This window comes from Saccostrea cucullata, unplaced genomic scaffold, assembly GCF_032062105.1.
Source record: "Saccostrea cucullata isolate Sc308-1 unplaced genomic scaffold, CSIRO_AGI_Scuc_v1 ctg2416, whole genome shotgun sequence".
NCBI classification, from domain to species: domain Eukaryota; kingdom Metazoa; phylum Mollusca; class Bivalvia; order Ostreida; family Ostreidae; genus Saccostrea; species Saccostrea cuccullata.
Window position 1 is genome coordinate 49,054 of NW_026941000.1, and position 24,377 is coordinate 73,430.

General features: G+C 30.0%; 1 protein-coding gene and 1 long non-coding RNA gene across 4 annotated transcripts in view; one reads left to right on the forward strand and one right to left on the reverse strand.

Moving 5' to 3' along the window:
- LOC134256901 (multiple epidermal growth factor-like domains protein 10) overlaps positions 1 to 20,418 on the forward strand; it is a 33,367-nt gene extending 12,949 nt beyond the window's left edge. The window contains exons 2-7 of one of the 3 annotated variants that reach the window (XM_062739583.1): positions 14,310 to 14,366; positions 14,457 to 14,512; positions 14,875 to 15,018; positions 15,254 to 15,376; positions 19,618 to 19,673; positions 20,061 to 20,418. In XM_062739583.1, coding sequence (XP_062595567.1) covers positions 14,310 to 14,366; positions 14,457 to 14,512; positions 14,875 to 15,018; positions 15,254 to 15,376; positions 19,618 to 19,658 — 421 coding nt within the window. In that variant the 3' untranslated portion in view covers positions 19,659 to 19,673; positions 20,061 to 20,418. Of the gene's footprint in view, positions 1 to 14,309; positions 14,367 to 14,456; positions 14,513 to 14,874; positions 15,019 to 15,253; positions 16,208 to 19,617; positions 19,674 to 20,060 lie in introns of those variants that run through there. The other 2 variants (XM_062739581.1, XM_062739582.1) reach the window with 2 other exon arrangements.
- LOC134256903 (uncharacterized) lies at positions 2,532 to 7,466 on the reverse strand. Its single transcript, XR_009989811.1, has 5 exons — positions 7,451 to 7,466; positions 7,233 to 7,349; positions 3,760 to 3,832; positions 3,359 to 3,474; positions 2,532 to 3,198 (listed from the first exon to the last, which is right to left on the reverse strand). It is a non-coding gene; the product is annotated as an uncharacterized LOC134256903 (long non-coding RNA).
- Positions 20,419 to 24,377: the final 3,959 nt, after the last annotated feature.

Below are 24,377 nucleotides of genomic sequence, written 5' to 3' on the forward strand. Positions count from 1 at the left end.
TTTTTTTTTTAGAAATGTTCGTTTTTCATATAAATGTCATTTTTAGGACAAATGAAATAGATTTCACATTTACGTTTCCATCATTTAAGCGTTAACGAAGAAAGAAGACTTGACTAGGGCTGGGCAATAATATCGATATTTCAATATATTGCAATACAATGACAAAAAATATCGTATCGCAATACGATTTTGTAATATCGATATATTGGCAATATGCTTAGATTAAGGAATTTTGTCATTAAATATGAAAATGGACTTAAAAAAGTTTGTTATTAAACCAAACTGTAAGTCAGAAGTTGTTTGTGGGAACATTTCAGAGCATAACTTAAATAAAATCAACGATTTTTTCCGTGTTGGTTACTTATCATAGTTATGTACATTCTGCATGTAAATTAAAGTAAATATAGTAAGAAAATGCCATTTAAATTACATATAAAATATTGCAATACATATCGCAATACAGTTAAAAATATCGCAATATATCGCAATACGAAATCTCAGTCCAATACCCAGCCCCAGACTTGACCCATTCATTCAAATGATAAGTTGTTCAGTAAAATAAAATAATAAAATGTTTTGAAGATGACATTACTGAGGACATGATTTTAGAAAAACATATTGTCTCAGAGCAGGAGATTGTCCACCCCTTTTATGTCCTCTTTTTTTTTTAATTTAACGTGTTTAAAGACTTTCGAATGAGGATAACTTTAAAAACTGCTCAAAATTACAAAATGAATTTTGAAAGGAGAAACTTTATAAAATTGAAAAAAAGGTAACAAGGAAGAAATCAAAATAATAATTAAACATGATAAATATTAAAGTAATTAAAAATATTAATTTATTGCATTTATAACTCCTTCAAAATTTTCTTGAAATCTATTTACCAAAAACAAGTCCTTTCATCGTCGTACAAAAACTGCAGTAATAAAAAATTAGTAATTGAAGAATATGAATTTGGTGTACCTATATACAGTCGAACTTGTCTTAGCGGCCATCCGTAATCAAAGGCCACTCGCGGTCAGCGGCCACTTTCAGTTCCCCTCGACGACTTTTACTATATATTTTAACTGGAATAAACGGCCACCTGTGTAACGCGGCCAGCGGCCACTGAAATCATTACCCACAGCCTTATGGACATTGAAACAAGCGGCATTTTCGTCACTTGTTGCAATTCTATCACGTCTTTTTAACACATTCGCTTGGGTAATTATATGCTCGATAGTCAATTTGACCTATTAAAGCAATTAAACAAATAACTTCTAGATACGCTGAACTTTGTTTGTGTTAATGAAAAATTTAAGATGAAAGTTCAAAAGAATTGAATTACAATTAATATTTTTCCAGAGCTAAAGAAATTCAATCTTAAAGCTAATACTTCTACTAGATTTTGTACTTTTCAATATTAATTCATCATTACCTTAAATATTTTCTGAGAGTATGTGACCTAATAAAGGGCTATCGATATTTTCACACCTTTTAAATTTTGATTCCATGTAGAAACCCTAATTGCTATTCTTGTGAAAACAAGGTGCATGATTATCTCGTGAATTTCACTATCAAGAGACGATGGATAGGGATTAGTTACGCTCTACTGCACAGGACACCTGTGCTGTAGAATGATTTTCAACTGCGTAAATACACCTCTGTGGTCAACTGGTTAATCTTATTTGTGTGTCTATCTATATTACATAAAAATTCTGACAGCTTTATATAAAAACAAAGACCAGACTTTAAAAACTCCAGCAAGTAAGGTAATCGCCAATTAATTGAATGGAGGGGGTTACGCTGCTGAACATTACTTGAACTAACTTAAATGGATTTCTAGACTTTATTTTATTTACAACGAAACTGTCTTTTTATTTAAATGTGTGTTATTTTTTTAAACAAAAAAAAGAGATAATAGTAAAGCACATGTATTTCAATCTTCAAATTCTTATTAAAAGAGTGTAAAAAATCATGACGTTTAACTGATATGTAGGAACAGAAACATGCACGAACCAAGTAACAATTTGGAATTATTTAATTCATTTTTTTTAGCATAAATTAAGATATATACACCTCAAAATATTTACCTGTTTAATTTTCTGATTAATTAATTTAAGTGTAGTGCTTAATGATGATTATTGACCGACTCGCTATTTCGAGGGCAAACTGGAATAAGAGGCCACCTGTCTTAAGTGGTCAGTTTCCAGACTTCCCAAAGGTGGCCTCTTAAAACAGGTTTGACTGTATATACTTCCTTCCTTATTTTTTTTTGTCAAGAATTTTACTTCGAAAAACTCTTTCTTTAACCATAATACAAAATTTAAGGTAATTAAAACTAAGAAATTAAAAAATAATATTTATTTCGTGCTCCGCGTATCCACTTCCATATGTTTTTTTTCAAAATTTATATGCAAAAAATAGTCTTTTAACATTTACGATACTCTCCCTTGGCCATTACATCTACGAAACGTGTTTGCATGCCGAATTTCGATTGCAAAAATTAAACAATATATAATACACAGTATCATATTTTAAACTTTACTTGGAAATAATATCATTTGTTGATATAAACATACTCGTATGGCTAAAACACTTTTGTACATTTTTAAGGAAGAAATGATTTCCGTCTTTAATTGAAAAACACTATATTTGACATGTACCAAGAAATTAAACACTATTACCCAACCCCCTCCTAAAATTGCAAATAACCTAATCAAACTATCAGGGAAAAAAGCTAATTTGTCCAAACAGCAAAAATAAAAATAACCAATCAAAAACCATTTGATGAAAAGTCGAACAAATCTAATATCAAGTGATCATTCAATTGACTATGCGTTTATAAGAACTCATCAATCAACTTTTTATTGTTTAGAAATATTTTATGTTAATATTTATCTTTTTCTGTGTTTAGAGTTTTTTGCTGATACTGCATGCTGATAATTCTTTTGAAATATTTTTTTACATTCATAATTAATTTGAATAACAGCATGAAAATATACATTTGGAATATTGTATTGTAGATTGATGAACAATAGTTTTATACAGAAAAAACGTGTCATTAAAAGTAGGGAAATATTTGGAAGCAAATATCACATAAATATGAAAGAGAGAGAGAGATCTAAAGTAAATATCATATATTATTTGTTTCAGATATCATCAGGTCATCATCTTCAATTTCCTCATCATGAGTCCTCACATTGTTTGATCTTCTTTCTAAAATATACTTTCTTTATTTTAATTTGTGACCAACGAATATATCAAATAAAAAAAGTAAAATATTTTTATAAAATACATGTTGCAACTGGCATCAAAACAATTTGAAATCAATAAGTGGAAAAATGAAAGCAATTGCAGCTTTTAAGTGAATACATACCACGTTGTCTTCTGTACAATATCACCGCAAGCATTGATAACAGAGCAGCAATAGTGCAAAGTATTGACACAATAATGATGGTTTCTGTTCCATTGTTTGGTACATCCTGTCTGATGCTGAAAAAGAAATCAATAATACAGATTTAAGCAAATATTGTCGAGAAAGATTCTTAAACAAAAGATATATATCGTTAGTGGTTATTGTTTTCACTATCTTCGATAGTGTTTTTTTTTTTATTTTTACGGTTGTCAATTTCAACCTGGAATCGAAATAAATGTATTCATTTCATTTGCGTTTTTAATTACTCCTCTTGGACATCATTTACACATTCTAAAATTACCAATAAACAAATCAGTTTAACTAACAAAGCAAATGCGATGTTGGAATAATAAATATCATACCCATTATCTTCTGTAGTAACAACAAAAACCGATTTCTTCTTCTGAATCTCTACTAATCTGTAACATTCTTGATCTGAAAGTTAGGTATTGTAAGACAAATAAAATATACCAAAAGTATAAAAAAAAAATTCCTGTAATAATTCTATCAATATATATCTATATTTTGGGACGTGTTAAAAAGCCCATGAATGACGATTCCCTCTCACTTGAAAAATATACGAATTTGTCTGTAGACGAGTACAGTCCCTGAAACGTTCTACTTTCCCACCTGAACGGTGAACGAACGCTGAACGAACGGTGAACGAACGCTGAACGAACGCAGAGCGAACGGTGAGTGAACGATGTGCGAACGGTGAACGCAACTTGGTGAACGATGTGTGAACGGTGAACGGTGAGTGAACGCAGAACGCGAACGGAGCGCGAACGCGAGCGCAAAGTGAACGGTGAACGAACGGTGAACGCAAGATGAACGATTTATTCGAAATGCCTTCGGTCTTTTCCTTCTATTAAAATTATTCTTTTATTCTATAATTCAAATGTCAAAAATAAATAGAAATACACAATAGATAAACAAAAGAGAAATAAATAGATAAACAAATAAATAAATAATTAAAAAAAATTCTACACATACGTATGCTTAAATCGATATTTTAATAACATGATTTTAATCGCCGTCAAACGTGTATTTGTTACCGCGTGTACTTAAAAAATAAATTAATCTTGTATAGTAAATAATTATGCTTATTCTTTGAACTAATAAAATAATGTGGACTTTAGAAGATAAAACTGCTACTGAGATAAACAATAAATAAATAAATAAATAAATTAATTAATAATAACATTTTTTTCTGCACATACCTATGTTTAAATCGATATTTTAATAACATGATTTTAATCGCCGTCAAACGTGTATTTGTTACCGCGTGTACTTAAAAAATAAATTAATCTACTTATATAGTAAATAATTATGCTTATTCTTTTCACTAATAAAATAATGTGGACTTCTGAAGATAAAACTGCTACTTAAAGAATGAATTAATTACATTGTACGGGGTTGAAACAACCGTACATGTATTTCCGTGCCAAAGCGATTCTGAGTAAAATAACGGATTTTTTTTAAAATTCACAATTATCTGTTGACATTGACTTTTATCGTACTGCATAAAAATTCTCGTTTTATTTAAATTCTACAGCAAAAATTCTATATTTATGTGCCTTTTTATTCTTTTATGACGATTATTTTAGCTAACTTCTTCATGTATCTGTAGACATTTCCCGGCCGTGATTATACTCGGTCAAGATGTTGGAAAGAGGCCTTCAAATTATTTGTAATACATGTGTAGATTAAATTTTCAAAACTAAATAAGTAATGTGTTGTCATAGTTTTTATTGAACAGAGAAATGTACGAGAGAGAGAGAGAGAGAGAGAGAGAGAGAGAGAGAGAGAGAGAAAGAAAGAGAGAGAGATTACCCCCTAGATTTTCAGATATATGTTGTATCAACTAAAAATTCTAATTATTTTTCCTAAACATTCCAAGCAATAAAGGTAATAAAGGTAATCTTTTTTTTTTAGATTAACAAATCCATTTGACAGTAATCATTGGCTTTTACTTTCCATCTTCAAGTTCAAGCAGTTCACAGGAAGTCCGTGCTATATTTGTAGTAGCGTGCTTGTGCTGTCAATCAAAATAATTCGACACAGTGGAGGTGTGGAAATCGCGTTTCACCGAACATGCCGAAGGCAAGGAGTCACTTAGTATTCCGAGAAATTTTAATATTTTTCCCTATCATTTCTAGATCTGATTTTTGCATTCCTGCAGAAAAAAAATAATTCGAATATATACTGTAAGGATTAAGTTTTAAATTGAATGTGAAACATATTCCTGCCAATTTAAAATACTACCGTCGGCACAAGTTTATACTAAAATACTATTGTTTAATGACTGTTTGATGTTGGTTTTAGGACTGATTTTCTTGTGTTACAATAAAAATTAAATATTAATTAAAATATACTGAAAAAACTCAATAAGAATTTTATTTTGGGAGAAAAGGCACCGGGGGGGGGGGGGGGGGGGGTAATTATACTGAATAGCAAAAAGATATTTTTTAATCATGTTTAGGTACGGAGAAGGAAGGAATTTTTCTTCTCTAATAATAGACTATTTTAAACAGTTGGGCATTTCTAAAATTTAAAACCACACCATCAACTTAATTAGCTCTAAATATATTTAATTAACTGAATATTTGCAGTACTGTTCATGATTCTCAAATCTACATGTTGTTTAAATATGTGTTACTATAGAAATAATTTTTTTAATGTATTCTTGTCCTGTAAAAGACTTGGATTAATTATTATACATCCATAAATATAATTTGTCCTCTTAAAATTACATCAAATTGATGCCGTGCGTGAAGCATTTGTACATTGCCCTTTTTGAAGTTTATATTTTAGCATCGTTCTACATACATGTACACGTAGGTACTTAATGTATTAATTATTTTCCAGAGAAAATTCATGAAATAAGTAACAGCTGAGTTATAATTATAGAAATATAAATATCATGGATAATTTTTGCAATGAAATAATTATTCTTTAAACACGATTATCTAAGTTATTTAATTAAAAAAAATGTAAATCCTTACCATCAAAAAGATAAGTCCTTTCACTTCGGAGTTCCGAATGACAATGAAGACTGAACGATAAGTGAACGGTGAACGCAAGGTGAACGCAAAGTAAACGGAACGAAGAGCGAACGGTGAACGTTTTGTGAACGGTGAACGCGAGCGCACGGTGAACGGTGAACGCAATACTGTGAACGAAGAGCGAACGGTGAACGCACGCTGAACGAACGGTGAACGAACGCTGAACGAACGGTGAACGAACGGTGAGCGAACGGAAAAATGGGAAAGTAGAACGTTTCAGGGACTCTATTTGGTCATATAAAACGTTTAAGGACTGCTTTCATTTCATTTCATGAATAAGTATAGGGGATTCATTCATGTAAATAGCATTTAACAATAGTAGGAATGATTTCTTGACGAAAAAAAACATTAATCTTTAACAAACGTTTTTGAACAGTACAAAATGCCAATGGCTCACATTTTATTAACATTTTAAGCACCAAAACTATAAGAAAGTTATGCTAGTCTGTTCTGAGTAATAACAAGATGTGTTTGTGAAACACAATGCGCCCAGTGGCAACAAAGTTTAAAAAAAAGTTATTTTAGGACAAAGGTCACAGTCAAGGTCACTAAGTCATTGTGACTTAGTGTCGTTTGAAAGGGTTTTACTAGTGGGTATGCATAACAAATATGAAGTTTCTTTCTCGCACGGTTCAAAAGTCATAGCGAAGATTAAAATTGACAACAAACAGACATACATATAAACAGACGAACAGACAGACAGGACAAAAACAATTTACGCATCTGATCTATCAACCCGGGCGCATAAACACATGCGTCCAATAGCTTACATAAATATGCATCAGAAGACAGATATCTTGGAGGGCATGGTTTTGAGAATGTTGTACATGGTGCATTGAAATTGTCCTGAATTCTTTCTCCTTGTAGGTTGTATTCTGCACAAAATCCTGTCCAAAGACCAAACTTACATAGAATATAAATAAATTTATAGAAATCCCCCTTAAAATGAAATAATTCAGTAGGTTATTGTAAATATATGAGGTCATACCTATACAAAACCAAATTGGTATACACACTTCCATTGTTGCATTCATGAGTGAATTAATCACACAATGGTATTGAAAGTGTTCTGGTTAAACGCAATCTTGAGAAATGCTTGTGCAATTCTTTCTCACGGCTGCATCCATCCACTCATTCCGTGTTCCTGGACAACGTTTTACGTATTGGACCGTCATTTTTGACTGTGGGCAATTTCTGCTACTTTCACCCTATAAAACATATAAGAGTCATAACTGTTTCAGGCTTGACCTGTGACCGTTTTATAAAGAACCTATGACTAAAACCACAAAATATATATATATATTTTTGCGATTTATATTCTTCCATAAACAAATTTGAATAGATATGTATTCTAATTTTATATTATTTTGGAGGGAGTTATTTTAATGAAAAAATATTATTAATAAAGAAATGAATAAGAATTAATTCTTTACTTTGAATTTGAAAATGAAATGTTCTTATTTCAAATTTAAAAGTATATTCTTTTTGTAACTTTTATTTAGTGTAGCATAAAAACGTTTTGATTTATAAACACAAATTAGATATTAATAAAAAAAGAAAGAAAAAACCTTCCTTATATGTAGCAATTATACAATTTTTTAAGGAATTGTTCAAGTTGCAATTTTTGTACTGCTGAAATAATTAAGATTAATATCGATATTTCGAAATAAATATTTATTGAAAAAAGAACCTACAAGTAGATAAATCACATAATCACATAACCAAAATATACCATGTAAGAAAGAAAACACAGCAGTAAAACAGCTAAAGCAAGGCAATTTTCTTGCTGTCTCCTTTGGCTCCTGGCAATCATATGATGAATCCCTAAAAATAGGAAAGAACAATTTTATCAGTTTAAAAAAAAGACCTATCAAATATACGACAAAAAACAAATGGTGTCCTCCCACGTAGCCAAAATTCTAAAAAATGTTGCAGGTGACTGGTTTTGGCTAGGTGTGAATGGTGTACAGGTAAAGGGAGGGAGAGAACAAAAGAAATTTATTACAGGTGACCTATAGTCTGTTTAAGATTAACCACAAGAAATAGGGTAAAACTTACTTATTAAATTATGATATTGCAATAAATGGTAACTGAAATTAATATATGAAATTATTAATATATTTGATTTTTTTAATTTTCAATAAATAAATGCCATTTTTACTATTTATTTTATTAAAAATTTTAAAAATACATGTGAATGAAAGATACGGTACTATATGAATGTCTTTGAAATCTTGAATCTATGTAATGTAATCATGTGTTTATCAATAAACTAAATGCGAATAATTCTAATTAGTAAATAATTTATTAAAATAAAATGTCACATTAATGGAAAAACATGAATAAGATGACTGATAAATTATTATGTAAAAGTGGTTATTTTTAAATATACTTTTTAGAAATAAAAATGCTTATATTAAACTGTTTTTGTTTGAATAATATGTTAAAGCAAGATATTCTCTAAAAGATATTCTATTTCATCAATCAAACATTTTTTGTGCATCATGAATTAGTTTGAACCTATTTTATTGAATAAATACAATACAAATGGTTTGAAAACAAGTTCTAACAACTTACTAGGTTCTCATCATAAAATGCTACAACTGTCAAAACATAGGAAGAAAAAGGGAAAAAACCTATTGATATAAGAATTACATATAAGTTTAGCATGGACATTTTTTTGTAATTCTAGTAAACTATATAAATCAGATTTTATAAATATATTTTTGCGATCAATATTTATTATTTTTTTTTTGTACAGATATATATGTAATTCCTATTTAGTACAAATATTTCTGCAAAATAACTTAAACTTAATTCTTTTTCTTTTCATCCTGAGTATCCTCTTTATCGGAAAAAATTAACTAATGATCCAATACATTCAATAATTTTAGATTAATGTCAAAAAAATTTCTCTGTAAATGGATGGATTAATTTTTTTTTTAACTTTTTCCTAAGAGAATCATTTTTTTTTAATTCTCTTTACATAAAATATGATCCTAGTTTTTCCTTTTAAAAATGATATTGATATGAATGTACCGGAATGTATTTTAGAATTATTAATAATTATTATGTACATCCTAATTAATTAGTAATTATGCTCTAATAAAAATCAAGTATTTATGATATGTATTTTAATATTGAACTTATTCACCACAGGACATTAGTAATAAAACAGACTATACAAAGGTGACCACTCAGGTGTGAAAATCCCAATTTTGGCCTGATGGGAATAAGAATTTCAGAATTTTGGCTAAGTGGGAATAAACCAAACAAATATACCCTGCAAATTTAACCAAATACACATGTACATGTATGCAGAATTTAAAACAAATTCTTAGGGAAAGAATATATATTTTGGAGGAACGTGTCGTCTGGCATTAATAATCATTTCAATCATTAATTACATTAACTAAGTCAGAGTAAAAGAAAAACTATATATCCTTGTAAGAATCTAATGTAGGAAATATCTTATAAGAAAATTCTCTTCTAAAGAACAACTAAGCCATTTTGAATCTCTTTTATATGAAGTATATATTTATTTTATTTTAAAGTTTTCTGTGGGTAGGGTTGGGGCACAATATGCAATAAATGTTGTATAAAGAAATCCACTATTAAAAATAACAAATCTCTAAAATTCTTCTGCTTAAGAGCAGCTGTCAATCATTAGTAATATTTGTATGGAGGCTGACCCTAACTTAGTATCATCTTTTCAATTTTAACCTGAGTTCTGCTTTTACCTAGCCAATGTACTTAGGTGATCGATGTGACCCATGGGCCTCTGAGTAGCTTTTCAAAAATATTGACAAAGGAACAAAGGATATCGAAGTACAAAATATTTAAGTAGAAATTATTTGATACACTTTTTCAAAAGAAAAACAATGCCTGAAAAAGAGAATTTATAATCGTAAACTTGTAATTATTATCAAACTGTTCTAAAATTATTTTCTTTAAATAGTTCTTACCAATCCTTTTTGTACACGTGTCGACTCAGGTATCCATGTGCCTATATATTTATTGATATAGTGACGAGCCGAAGTCTTGAAAGAAACTTATTTTCTTTTTTTTTTTTAATTCAGCTGTTATTTTTTTTTAAATCAAATTTACCCTTATTATCTAATTTTTGAAAAAAAAAGGTTTTTTAAATTGATATGCCTGAATGAACATTTTTTGTTATCATTATACGCCTTTTTTTTTTATTTTTAATAATTAAAAAATTATAAATTGTAATGCATGGCGAGAGGATGGAATTTTACAGACTAATACATGTATAATTATTTGCGCAATTAAGAATTAACTTACGAAGAGCACAACATCGTTGTTATTTTGTGGCACCCCATCCAATACTACACTGTAAAACGAAAGTACATATTGAGCAATGTAAAAAAAAAAGATTCATGATTTGCTTTGTTGATTGCTACGTCACAAACATGAAATGCTTGAGTAAACTCCCTTCTAAGTCTGTTTTAATTGATTAATCAATGCGTTATAGATACAAAGTGTGGACCTAATAAGGAGGTAAAAAAACAAACAGAAATGTTAAATTATCGTTGTGTCTTAAATATAAGAGAAATAAGAAACACAATTCTAATATGTGCCGCCAAATATCAGGTCAAAATACGAGTTTCCTTTTTTCCCCGGTCATCAAAGTGTATAACGATAAGCATACGTCAACAGTTTCGATTTAGACAAAATAGTCTTAAGTATCAACACATTGTTTTACATTGAAAATGTAAGGTAATTATTTTTTTATTTTATTTTATTTTTTGATATTTAAGATTATTTTGCAGTACTAATTACTAAATAAAATAAGTTAAATAAATTTGTAGAATAAAAAAAAACTTCAATATATAATTAAAGAATAATTATGTTATTAGTATAAGTCTGTTTTCTTAATGTATAGTTTTTTTCATATACACTTACTGAAAAAAATACAAACACATAAATTAAATCACGCGTATTTATTGAAATTAAAGGAACTACACATTAAAGTGACCTACTTCACCACAATTCCATGCCAAGAAAGATAACCTCATTACACATCCAAAACAAGTCTACCTTTCTTACTTTTCTTAACAAACAGAAAAATATTTTCCATTATCATTATACTGAAATCAACATCAACCTATAAATCGAGAGATGTTGTTGTTTTCTTTTATTACGATGTTTAATTTCTGACGAAAGGAATCAATACAAATTAACAGCTGTAATTATTTTTGCTGACATTAATGCACTTATAAGTTTGAACTTGAATCGAAAAGTTTCAATGATTGAAGGAACTTTTGGAATTTTATGATGCCTAATAAAACTGCACACCTTTTCTGAATCATATTTTGGAAATGGTACCTTAGTATTTATTTATGTTCATTAAAAAAACATTTCCATTATTTTATATCACTTCAAAATTTCTGGTAATGACTGCTGATTCTTTGTGTAAGAAAAGGTGATAGTTATATCATTAAAAATTGAGATTGTCTGAGACAATTATCAGTGAGAAAGGTGCATTGTGGAATTCGTGTACATGTATATTGCGTATGTCCATGAGTTGTCTTCGATACGATACATAGCTTTGAAGTTCACGTATATCTGCATGTGAATAAAACTAATAAATAATCCAAAAATTGATTTTGGTAGCTCAATTTGCTATTTGAAGTCTTCAGGATCCAAAAATATAAAACACACTTCTATACCAGGTACATTAAGAAATATCAATCTGACCTGTAAGGCCGGAATCGGTTTTTGTTTTTACCAAAAAAGCCTGTTGTTTCGTTCCAGTTAGGAAATTTGTATAATAAGAATCACATTTGCATTTTTTTATTTGTCCTTTAGATTAGATATATGCCCTTTTTCTCTTGCACGTAAATCTTTCATATAGGGACATGACTTTATTTCTTCTATTGTATTTGATGTTTTCTAAACTCAGATGATGAAACTTTAAAAAAAAATACACATGACATAACAGATCATTTTCATGACATCTTCAGTAAAAATATAAGCAGAAAATTGGCATTAATGCAGTGTTGTAAGATATTTTTCGAGGTATTATGCTTTAACCGTTCAGCATACTTTTTTAATCTGCTTAATTTTTTTTTCTTTCTTTTTTTATGTTTTCCAAAATCTATTTTATGTTCTTAATGTATATCTTGCAGTTCGTCCAAATAATGACATTCAATATGATCAATATTCCATAAATAAACCATGTTAAAAATATATTAATTTAAGGACAAGTGAAACAAATGTTTTTTTTTTCTAGGAAGAGACTTAATTAGAAAAGTATAGATAATTCTTTGAATATTTTCTCCCCCGTCTTGGAAAATAAAATGGACTGAAGTATAGAAATATACCAATTCGGTTGAATTTTATATTAAGGAAAAGCAAAATGGTAAAAACCAGTCTACATGATTTTTTCTGCATTTTGTGTTTCCTTACAAAATTTAACTGGCTTTGTAGACTTTTGTTTATAAAGTACACTTCTAGCATTGAGCTAATGTATTCTGAAATTTGTTTTCATCTGTAAATTTTACTGAGTATGATTTGTCGATACTCGCTATTTTATTAAAATATTTACTACAACTGTACATGTAATATTTTCCAAATCCATTTCATTTTCAAGGCTTATTTATATCCACAATTTCTAAGCTTGTTACCCCCCCCCCCCCCCAAAAAAAAGAATTGTTTGCATCATTTGTCCTTTAAACCTCCTAGATGTCTCGATGATGAACGTCATATGAAGATTTAGATTTCAGAATATCTCACTTTGCTTCATGTGATAAGCATGTCCTTAATTAGAGGGTATCGAGGATTGGTATTTTGCGTTTATGAAAAATAGCTTGTACAAACAAATTCTACTAGACGACCTTTACTTGACCTTCAATTATTTACCATACAAAACTCATTGAAATACTTCCGTTACTGTGAAAACATTAAATTTCATATTTCCTCAATAAAAGAAACAAAGTGTTTTTCCGATATAAGGGTTTATCAAAATAATGATGAAAAATCAATCAGCAAATGTAGTATCAATTCGCAAGTCATAATTACCTGTAATGGATCGTCCATGTATATTCAAGCTTAAAAATGCGCATATCTAAGGGGGAAGGGCGAAGTTGTTAAATATATATGACCTTGGAAATCCCCCTTGAATACGCTGATCTGTGATATGTTTGTCAGAAAAGTCATAGGTATGAGGATAATTTAGAAGTGTAGACTTACTAAATAATATTACACAAACTCGAAAATGTCTTTTTCTTGGGATTTGGAGGATTTTGTTTGAAGGAGAGGTTGGTTGTTATGGTAGGATTCTATCATTGCATTTTTTTCTCATGATCAAATCTTCTTTCTCAAACGTACTTTTGTCCCATTATATCATTATGTTGTAAAAGGAAATGTGTGTTGGGGGTGCATTCAGTACCTATGTCATTAAAATAAAATGTCATGCCTGAAAAAGTGTCCTATCAAAATTAAGGCAGACAAATAAACCTATTAAAATGTTGCAATTTTTATAAAGTATAACTATCGTTCTTAAATATGAATGATGACTTCCGAAAAAAAGATCTGCTTTTTGTGATTTTATTTCAAGTAGAAAAAAATAACAGTACGAATTTAAAGACATATGTACATCTAGCAGGATACATTAACTACACTGACTTAAAAATAAAAAGCAAAATATGCTTAAACGACTGTGATTTTTTCTATATATTTTGAGCTTAGCAGGAAATAATAGATTGCAGTCACGTGATCGGAATATGCGTTTGTTGTTCAATTTATTCATAATAACATGCTGCAGGTTTTATTGATTTATTTGCCATTATCTTTATTGTCAATATTTCAAGCATTATAATGAGAAGGTGGAATGTTTCATCATTTATGTTTGTCTTTTGTTTGCCTTACATAACAAGCTCTTTGTAAGTAGAATTCTAAAAAAAAGTATTATGATACATAAAGGTGTTTAATGACTATATGTATGCCTACATTGTATGTTTTTCATCTTTCAGAGTTTCCCAATGTTTATTTGGGGAAATTTATGATATGGCAACCAATTCTTGTGTAGGTAAGTCATTTGTATGAGACATTACTCCCACCTGTTTTAATCTTTAAATAATCTAAAAACAATTATATGAGTTATTATAAAGATGCCGTATAAAAGTAATCGCACATTAAAAAGAGCATCAAATAATGAATTCTGAAAAAAAAAATACTTACTGGAATTTGCTACAATACCTTCGGGTTATTTTAGAAATAACAGAACTTCTAAAAAAAAAAAGACCTAAAATCAAATACATGTAATTGAATACTAAAGTCAACAACACCACTAATACTTAAACACAGTAAAAGTAAAATGTTAACAAGAAAGAGGAAAGAAAAGACTCATAATGATTATTATGCATGCGTACTCATTCTTGTATATGTTAGTATGTGCAGAAGGATATTCTGGACCAAATTGTTCTATCCGTTGCCCGTTCCCTGGATATGGTAAAGCTTGTCAACTTACTTGTAGCTGTGCTGAAGAGGAATGTGATGCTACTACCGGATGCATATACAGTACAATGGGTATAAGTACGATTGGTTTTGTTTATTTTCTAGCATGACAATGACAGTTCATTATCTGTGTATGGTATTTTAGACTTTTTTGTGGATTTTCAATGTTTCCGGATTTTCAGTCAGCTTAAGAGTATATCTATTATTTATTTAAATCTATCAAGAATTGTTAATTTTATGGGGATTCACGAAATATATATATGTAAAAACTCCTAGGATTAAGATATTGTGTCTGGGTTAATTTTTTCTCTAGGACGAAAAACCGAAACTGAGACGAAAATATATGAAATAACGGATCATATTGGTGTGGATGTTCTTTCAACTCTTCATCCATCACAGCTGAATAGTTTTCAAAGCACTGATTTATTAACAAATGGTAATCAAGAAAACGAACATAAAAATATATCTAGGGAAATAGGAATAGGGGTGTTATCAAGTGTACTGGTTATTCTTGCTATTTTGTTTGGTGTGTTCATTTTTTCAAAAAGAAAGTATTGCCAAAAGAGCCACGAGGAAGGGTATGAAACTCATTATGAAGACATAAATGAACTTTAATTCTTAATCAGAGCGCTTGATAGGGTTACTAGTAACTTTTTCTTGCTTAGTTTCTGTAAGCTGACGCCTGACAGGGTATGCACTTAAGCATTAGTACTTACAAGCAGTATTTAAATGTGGTAAATATACTCCATTCCGTATTTACGAATGAAAAGAGATTTCTTATTTTTGACAGCTAGATTGTGTTGTTTTGTGTTCAAAACCTCAATAAGTTTAATAAGTGTTCTAATAAAACTAAATACATGCAGTAGAGCACCATAAAACTGTATATAGAGTGTAAAAATGCAATTATCACTCATTTAAGGCCATATATACTGGATATAAGAATGACTTCTTTGCTATTGAATACAAACTATTTTCGACAAGACGAACACATAGATTCTGAAGAGAACTTCAAAGTGTATTCTTTGCAGTAAACATATGTGCGATTCTGCTGTTTTTATTCGTACTACCGAAATAGACTAATTAAACATTAAAATTATGTAAGTAATATATAATATATGTTATGATATAATTAAGGTAACATGCACTACCAACTTCAGTACTTTTAAGAAAGTATAAATACATGCTATATATTATTTGATTATCTGATGAAGTGCATATGCTTGATCTTTGTTGATTTTTGGAAATCTTGTCATTCTAGTAATTTACATTAAACGTGTGCCATTTTTAAAAGAGATGGTGTGTTCTAAATCAGTTATCATAATGAGATGTATGATAATTACATGTTCTCTAATCATAGTTATTATAAATTTCAATGAACTAGGAATTGCTATTTTTAAAACAGTTGAAAAATATCATGTATAAAGGAGACCCATTTAATGATAACATTTTCCGCATCCAGATGTATCCAAAGAGTTACAATTTCTAGAGAATTTCAGTTAAATTCATTTTAGAAATTGTTTAAATGTTCCACATTCCAATTCATTACTTAAAACTTTGTTGCTTGAAAAGAAATCAATTAAGAAAAGGAACATTTTTCATTGCAACAGAAAATAAAGATGCCGAAGAACGTCACAGACCAGCTGTTAACAACACACGTTTTTGTTGAACCCTATAACAAACCTACAACAACTAAGATCATTTAGGGCGCTGTCCTATCTCCTATCTAAAAGGGTCATACAATATAAAAAAAATCTCACGCTCTTCAATGAAATAAAAAATATTGATAAATTACACTGAGTAAGGTTTACACATAAAAATAAATTTCAGAATGTGAAAGCTTGCGATGAAAATGTAATATAATCCTTTAAAAAATTCACCAAGTCAGGTAAATTTTATGAGGAAAGCAAAAATGGTATAAAAAAAATTAGCCTATGTTATTTTTTTTTTAATTTTGCGTTTCTTCATAAAATTTACTGGCTTGGTATATTTTTGTAAAGTTTATATTACACTTTTAGCACAAAGCTAACATATTCTGAAATTCCCTTTCATCTGTAAACCTTACATCAATATGATTTTTTTTCTTCATATTTACTATTTTATTGAAGTATTAACTTATATTTTTCAAATCTATTTCATTTTCCAAGACTAGAAGAAAAATTTCAAAGAATTATCAAACTTTTTAAGCCTGTAAGATGTTATTAAGTCTCTTAAAACGTTTGTATTATCCGTCCTTAGATCCTCCTACAGGTCTCAATGATTAACGTCATATGAGGTAATATATTCCAGAAAATCATACTTTTCGTCAATTAATGTACTTAATTAGAGAGCATAGAGGATTGGTATTTTGCTTGAAAAAATATGTACAAACAAATTGTTGTAGACAACCTTATATTGACCTAGAACTTTTTACCATACAAAACCCTTTGAAATACTTCCGAAAATAGGAAAAAAATAGCTTTTGATATTATCTCAATAAACAAGAGGCCCATGGGCATCATGTAACAACTTTCCAATAATTGAATTTAGTTCGTGTATTAAACCAGAGGCCATGCAATTCACAATTTTGAAAGAGGCATCATTACTTATCATAATTATAGCATGCTTACTCTAGTTACTTAATACCCAGAGGTAAATCAGAGTAACAAAGAGAAAATGCACTTCTACTTTATAAACAGTAGTGCACCCCACGCCACAGGAACCACTGACCCTGGGGCCACATTTTTCAAAATAAAAAAAATTATCACAAATGGTTGATTAATACCAAGGAGCAGATTTCAAAAGCATTAATTCATTTTCAGACTATGTACCCCCACCTAATACCCATGACTCAGGGGGCATGGAATTAACTATTTGGCTATATGCACCTTTCATCGTCATCAATATATAAACCTAGATCCTTTGGAATAATACCAAGGAGCAAAGGAAAAACTTTCAAAGAATTAATGTACATTAACTATATAATCAATAGAGCCCCACCCTAACACCAAATGGCAAAACCCGTGACCCAGGGGTCATGAAATTTACAATTTTGGTTGAGACACTCATTATAACCATAAACTACGTCAGTTTATTTAATACCCAGTGCAGAGAAGAAGATTTTCAAAGATTTAATGCATTTTCACTTTATAATCAATAGAGCCCATTCCTTACACAACAATCCTAACCCTGGGGCAATGAAATTCAAAATTTTGAAGAAAGGCTCTCTTGCTCAAAATAACTATGCGCTTACATGTAGTTTGTTAATTTAATTTCCAAAAGCAGAGAAGATTTTCAAAGATTTAACGCATTTTCACTAGATCATCAATAGACCCCGTTCTAACACCAGAATCCCTGACCCTGGGGCCATAAAATTCATAATTTTGGAAGAGACACAATTGCTCATTACAAATATGTACTTAGTTTGTTTATTTGATATATTGGAACGGTAAAGAGGATATTCAAAGAAATAATGCAGTTTCAATATATAGTCAATAGAGCTCCGTCCAAGCACTAGAACCCATGGCCCTGAGGCAATAAAATGCACAATTTTGGAAGAGGCACTCTTGCTCTTCATAACTATTTACTAAGTTAGGTTATTTTAAAAATACCCAGGAGCAGAGAAGACGACTCTAAAGAAATAATGCATTTTTACTATATAATCTATGTAGCTCCGACCTAGCACTAGAACCCCTGACCCGGGGCTATGAATTTCACAATTTTGGTAGAGTAAATGAGAGGACTCAATAATTATTACATTCATGCCAACAGTTTGGCTGCTTGATGTCCAGGAGTAAAGAAAAAGATTTTCAAAGATTTAATTAAATTTGTTCGTTTCGGTCGCACCCCTGAGGCCCAAGGGGGCGGAGACCATAAGATGCAAAAGTTTCTTCCCCTTCACCTATAGATGCTATGTACCAAATTTGGTTGAAATTGGTTCAGTTGTTTCAGAGAAAAAACTGAAAAAGTTCAAATGTTGACACATGACACACGATCCACGACAACGTATGAAAACGGATAACAATACATGTAGTTCACCTGAGTGACTCAGAAAGTGTGTGGTTGGGGAGAATGAGGCTTTCAATAACTTTCCTTATAGGAAAAAGTTATCCCTGAAAAAAAGTGGCCTATCTCCTCTGATACTACGCGGCTACCAAAATAGGCACACTGATAAACCCATTTAAATGTTGCAGTCAATTTGTTTGAAGAATAACTTTCGTTCTTAACCCAGAAAAAAAAATTCTTAAAAAAGATCTGTTTATTTGTGACTTTTTCTCAAATAAAAACTAATTCAGATTTAAAGAAATATGCACATCTAGCAGGATATTTAACAAAATCATAAGTACGCTAACTTATAAATTGTAAACAAAACATGCTTAATTTTGTTTTAACTGTAATTGTTTATATTTTTGAGCGAAGAAGGAAATAATGGATTGCAGTCACGCGATCTGAATAAACGCTTGACATTCAAATGTAATCATACTAACATGCTGCAGATTTTATTGATTCTTTTGTAATTAATTACGTTGTCAGTATTTGCAAACAATATAATGAGAAGATGGAATGCTTTATCATTTATGTTTTTCTTTAGTGTGTCTTGCATAACAAGCTTTTTGTAAGTTGAAGTCAGAAATAATTTTGATACATTATATTGTTTAATGTCTCTGTGTATTCCTACATTGTATGTTTTTCATCTTTCAGAGTTTCTCAATGTTTATTCGGGGAAATTTATGATATGGTAACCAATACTTGTGTAGGTAAGACACACATATTAGACATTACTCTAACTTTCTTTAGCTTTATATAATTTAAACACAATCATATGGGTTCTCTCAAAGATGCTGTATGAAAACAGAAAGGAAAATTTCTTTCTAAAGCAAATACACATTAAAGAGTGCATAAAATTATGAGATCTGAAAATAAAATACTAACTGGAATTTCCTACAATACCCTCAGGTTAATAGAAAATACCAGTTCTGATCAAATATGACCTAAAAGTTAATACATGTTGAATACTAATTGAAAGCCGACAATACCGCTAGTACTTAAACCGTAAAAGCATGGTATGTTAAAGAGAAAGAGGAAGTGCAAGAATTAAAGCCTTATGATTAATATGTATACGACCTTCTTCTTCTATATGTTAGATTGTGCGGAAGGATACTCTGGACCGAATTGTTCTGTACGTTGCCCGTTCCCTGGATATGGTAAAGTTTGTCAGCTCACTTGTAGCTGTGCTGAAGAGGAATGTGATGCTGCTACCGGATGTATATACAGTACAACAACAGTTTTGTTCAATTTTTTATGATAGTGACAATTCAGTTTCAGTTTCATTATATTGTATTCTGTACTTTTTTCTTCTATGTTTTCCGGATTTGCAGTCAGCTTAAGAGTATATTTATTATTTATTTACGGGGACTGACTGTGGTTTCAATTGCGCAATATTTCGCGCATTATAGTGCAATGAAGCTTATTTACTGTTTTAAAGCAACTTTTCTCCTTAGATATTAGAATTTAAAAAAAATAAGAAATAAAAGGTATAGAAATATAATTACAAATTTATATTACTGATTTTTTTTTTTACCAATTTTGCAATTGATAGGTAGGTTGACGTCGTTACAGTGTGTTTTTTTTTTTTGACGTTATGATAAACTGAGGTTATTAAAAAATGTGGTAATATGTCATTAAAGAAAAAGTAATAAGCAATCTCTCTTGAACTTTAAAACATAAAAAAAATCAGAATATCTCCATTACGTCTTCATATGAATCCTTTGTGGCCGTTATATTTTGTAGTACTCTATAAAAACAGGAAACTTTCTTAACTGTTTGGCATTTTGAGATGTCCCCTCTGGTAACAACAATGAACATGGCGATATGATTTTAAAACTATGTATCTTACAATGTACATATATTGTTTAATATAGTATTACGCATCAAATATTATACATGTAGTTTCAACAAAAAGTCTATTGTAGTATTTGTATATAAGCTTTAAAGTGCTAAAATAGACATTTTCCTATACATTCCTACGGTAAAATTACCTGTATTTTGAGACGGTATCTCAAAAATACCTTGACTGTAGATTTCCCTCAAACTTTGCATAAACACTGAAGTTAATGTAAGTTATATATTGTATGAAAATGAAGAGTTTTGCTTTTAAAGTTTTCACACAATAAAACCCAGTCGCCCCCTTAAATCTTTCAAGAATTGTTAATTTGATGAGGACTCACGACAAATATCTATAATTACTCCAAGAATTTAGATAATGTACCCGGGTTTATCTTTTCTTTAGGACGAAGAACTGAAACTGAGACGGAAGTGCTAGTAATAACGGATCATATTGGTGTGGATGCTCTTTCAACTCTTCATCCAGTACAACAGAATAGCTTTCATAGCACTGATTTATTAACACATGGTAATCATGAAAACAAAGATAAAAATATATCTAGGCAAACGGGAATAGGGGTGTTATCAAGCGTATTGGTTATTTTTGTTATTTTGTTTGCTGTGTTCATTTACTCAAAAAGAGAGTATTGCCAAAAAGAGCCACGAGGAAAGGTATAAAACTCATTATGAAGACATAAATGAACTTTAATCGGAGCGCTCACTAAAGGTTACTTTTTCTCTTTTGATTTCTGTAAACTAAATGCTGACGGGGCATGTATTTAAGCATAAGTACTTACAAGCAGTAATTAAGGACAGATGATAAAAATAAAAATGGATGCCTGAATTGGTATATATTTTTTTGACTTTATTTCATTGCAAATGATGAAAATAATAAATTTCTAGAATAGAAAAAAATATGTAAACTTTCTGTGACGTTCTAAATCCTACCCTTCTGAAACCATCCTTATTATTCTATACAAATATTTTTCACATCAAATTCTATTTTTGTACAGTTTTGAATAAAAAATTAAAAACTATACGGTGAAACCTATTTATTTCATTCATTAAAACATGACCCAAGTTGCTATTTTCAAAATTTTTTAAAAAAGTTTTTATCATCTGTCCTTAAATATGGTATATACATGTAAACTGTATTCAGTATTAAGGTATGGGTAGAGATTAGCGTTGTGTTCAAAACCTCAATAATTAAGTTTCACAGCCGAAACATGGCTGGAAAATTGCCGACTCTGCGTTAAACAGTATACAATCAATCAATCAATAAGTTTCAAGAGTGTTCTAAAAAAACTATATATAAAAGCACTTCTTCAAAGTACATGTAAGTACAGCACAATACAATTAACGATTTAAAGATAAGAACAGCCTGTTGATTATGAAACGGAGATAAGCAAATTAAAGGGAAAACGATTAAATAGAGCAAAAGACACACATTTAGATAACTGTTCATCAATAATAAAAGATCTAAATGACACATGCTATTTTATCTTTAGTTCTTAATGCATTATCTGCTCATGGAAGTATGAAATATGTGGAAATAAACAACTCAATGTATATATAAAAGCCTAACAATTAGTAGGAAAAGGGCAGTCAGTATTTGACATATTGTAATATTGTATATTCGCTAACAAATTCATTGTATCGACAATGGAACTTATGAAATGATGACTTTAAACGAAACTTATGGTATTCTTGTTTCAACAATTTGTTGGTCAATAACACACTTCCTTTTAGAATTTGTCTATATATAGATCATGCTCTTGCGTGTCAAATCAACTGAGAAATATAAGCACCGTATACAGATTATAAGCCTTAGGGTGTATTCCTGCATAAGTAAGGAAAGATGACGACTAAGAAGTTAGAGTGATCAAGTTTATCATAAAGATTGCTGTTAGATTAGACGCCTTTTTCTTATAAAATAACCCAATTTTAAAATATTTGTCAGACTCTGTAGTGTCTTTTATCTTAAGCTCAACAGGATATACGAGGGGCGTTCAATAAATAATGTCATCAGGGCTCGGAGAGAAACAAAAATCGCTTTTCCATGATTTTGTCTTAATGATTTAACTAAAATATTCTCTTTTAATTGAAAGACATGTCCGTAACATTTTTAATCAATTTCTAATTGTTTTTAGAACACAGTTTTGAGTATGACCCCTCGTATACTGGAAATGGCAGATCCTATGATTTACTGTGCTTGTTTTTTTTTTTTTTTATTTCTGAAAGGTGTTTTCCTAAGTTTGGGAAATGAAACAAGTCAAAGATTGAAAGATCTGGTGAATATTGTTGATGTGACAAAACATTAACTCTCTGTTTACCCCAAAACTCCTTTACTCTTCATGGCCTGGGGGTTTGGACGCTGTCAGGAAGACATTTAATGTAGTGAATTCTTCATTCTGTTTCCTTTCTCTCATAAACCTTTCAATTTTTTGGCAAATATTTTGCTTACTAGACTCCTCCAGAAATTGGACTACCTCCCTATATATGTATTTGAACAACAAGACCGCTAATATTTAAGAAAATAGCGTACAAAACTTTTTTTGTGTTCTTGCAAATTTTTGTTCTTCTTAGGCCTTTGCCGTTTTGTCAAGGACTTCTTATTCTAAATTTGGTCTGAGGGTTCAACGCAAAATGGATTCAAGTTTCATGATCTGTTTGAATTTCAGAAAAACGTGGATAAGAACAATTTTTGATTTTTTTAAAACTAATGGTTTAGATTTTCTACACGCTCTCGTTTTCACTCATATTTATAAATATATATAGGGTGACACTTGAGCATTTAAATTTTGTACAATCAAATGTTTCTTTAAAACAGTGTAAACTACCCCCGATATGATGTCTATCAAATTTGCTATGTAACTTAAAGTCAATAAAACATAAATCTGTGATAATTCGTTGAATTATCGCTAATATACATTGGTTGTTGTAAGTCCTTTTTGACAAGGAGGATACCCATTTTTGATGACCATTATATAATTTTTGTTAATTGAAATTCACCTGTTCATGTGTGTATGAAACGGACATAAGTTGCTGTAAATTTCACATATTTCAGTTAATATATTGTTGGGAAATTAACAAGTTTTACAGCAACTCTAATGACGCGTTCAATTTTACTCTAATTTACTGTTTCTTGACCATTCATTTCTAACGCAGTGTCTTGAGTTGCCCTTGTTTTCCAGCTTCCCACAATAAAATTATGCGATGAAAAGTGGTCACATCAACTGTTATCAATTCATTAAAGATTCAATAATTAGAAAAAGACAAGTTTAATGTCATATGATTTCTATGTTGCATGTCATGGAGCTGATGACATTATTTATTGAACGCCCCTCGTATCATGTCGACATAAAAATGACGTTCACATCATATTGTCAATATATCCTAATGTCGAGTTGAAGGACACAGCAAATATTCTCTTCCTTTCATGTTAATGATTTTCAACATATTCTGCTTAATATGAATACAAAATAAGTATGCTAATGCAATGTTTATTACAATATTGGAGGGTTATGTTTTCAGATATAAATATTTTTTAAACATGTTCCTTGCTGGATGAAAAGAAA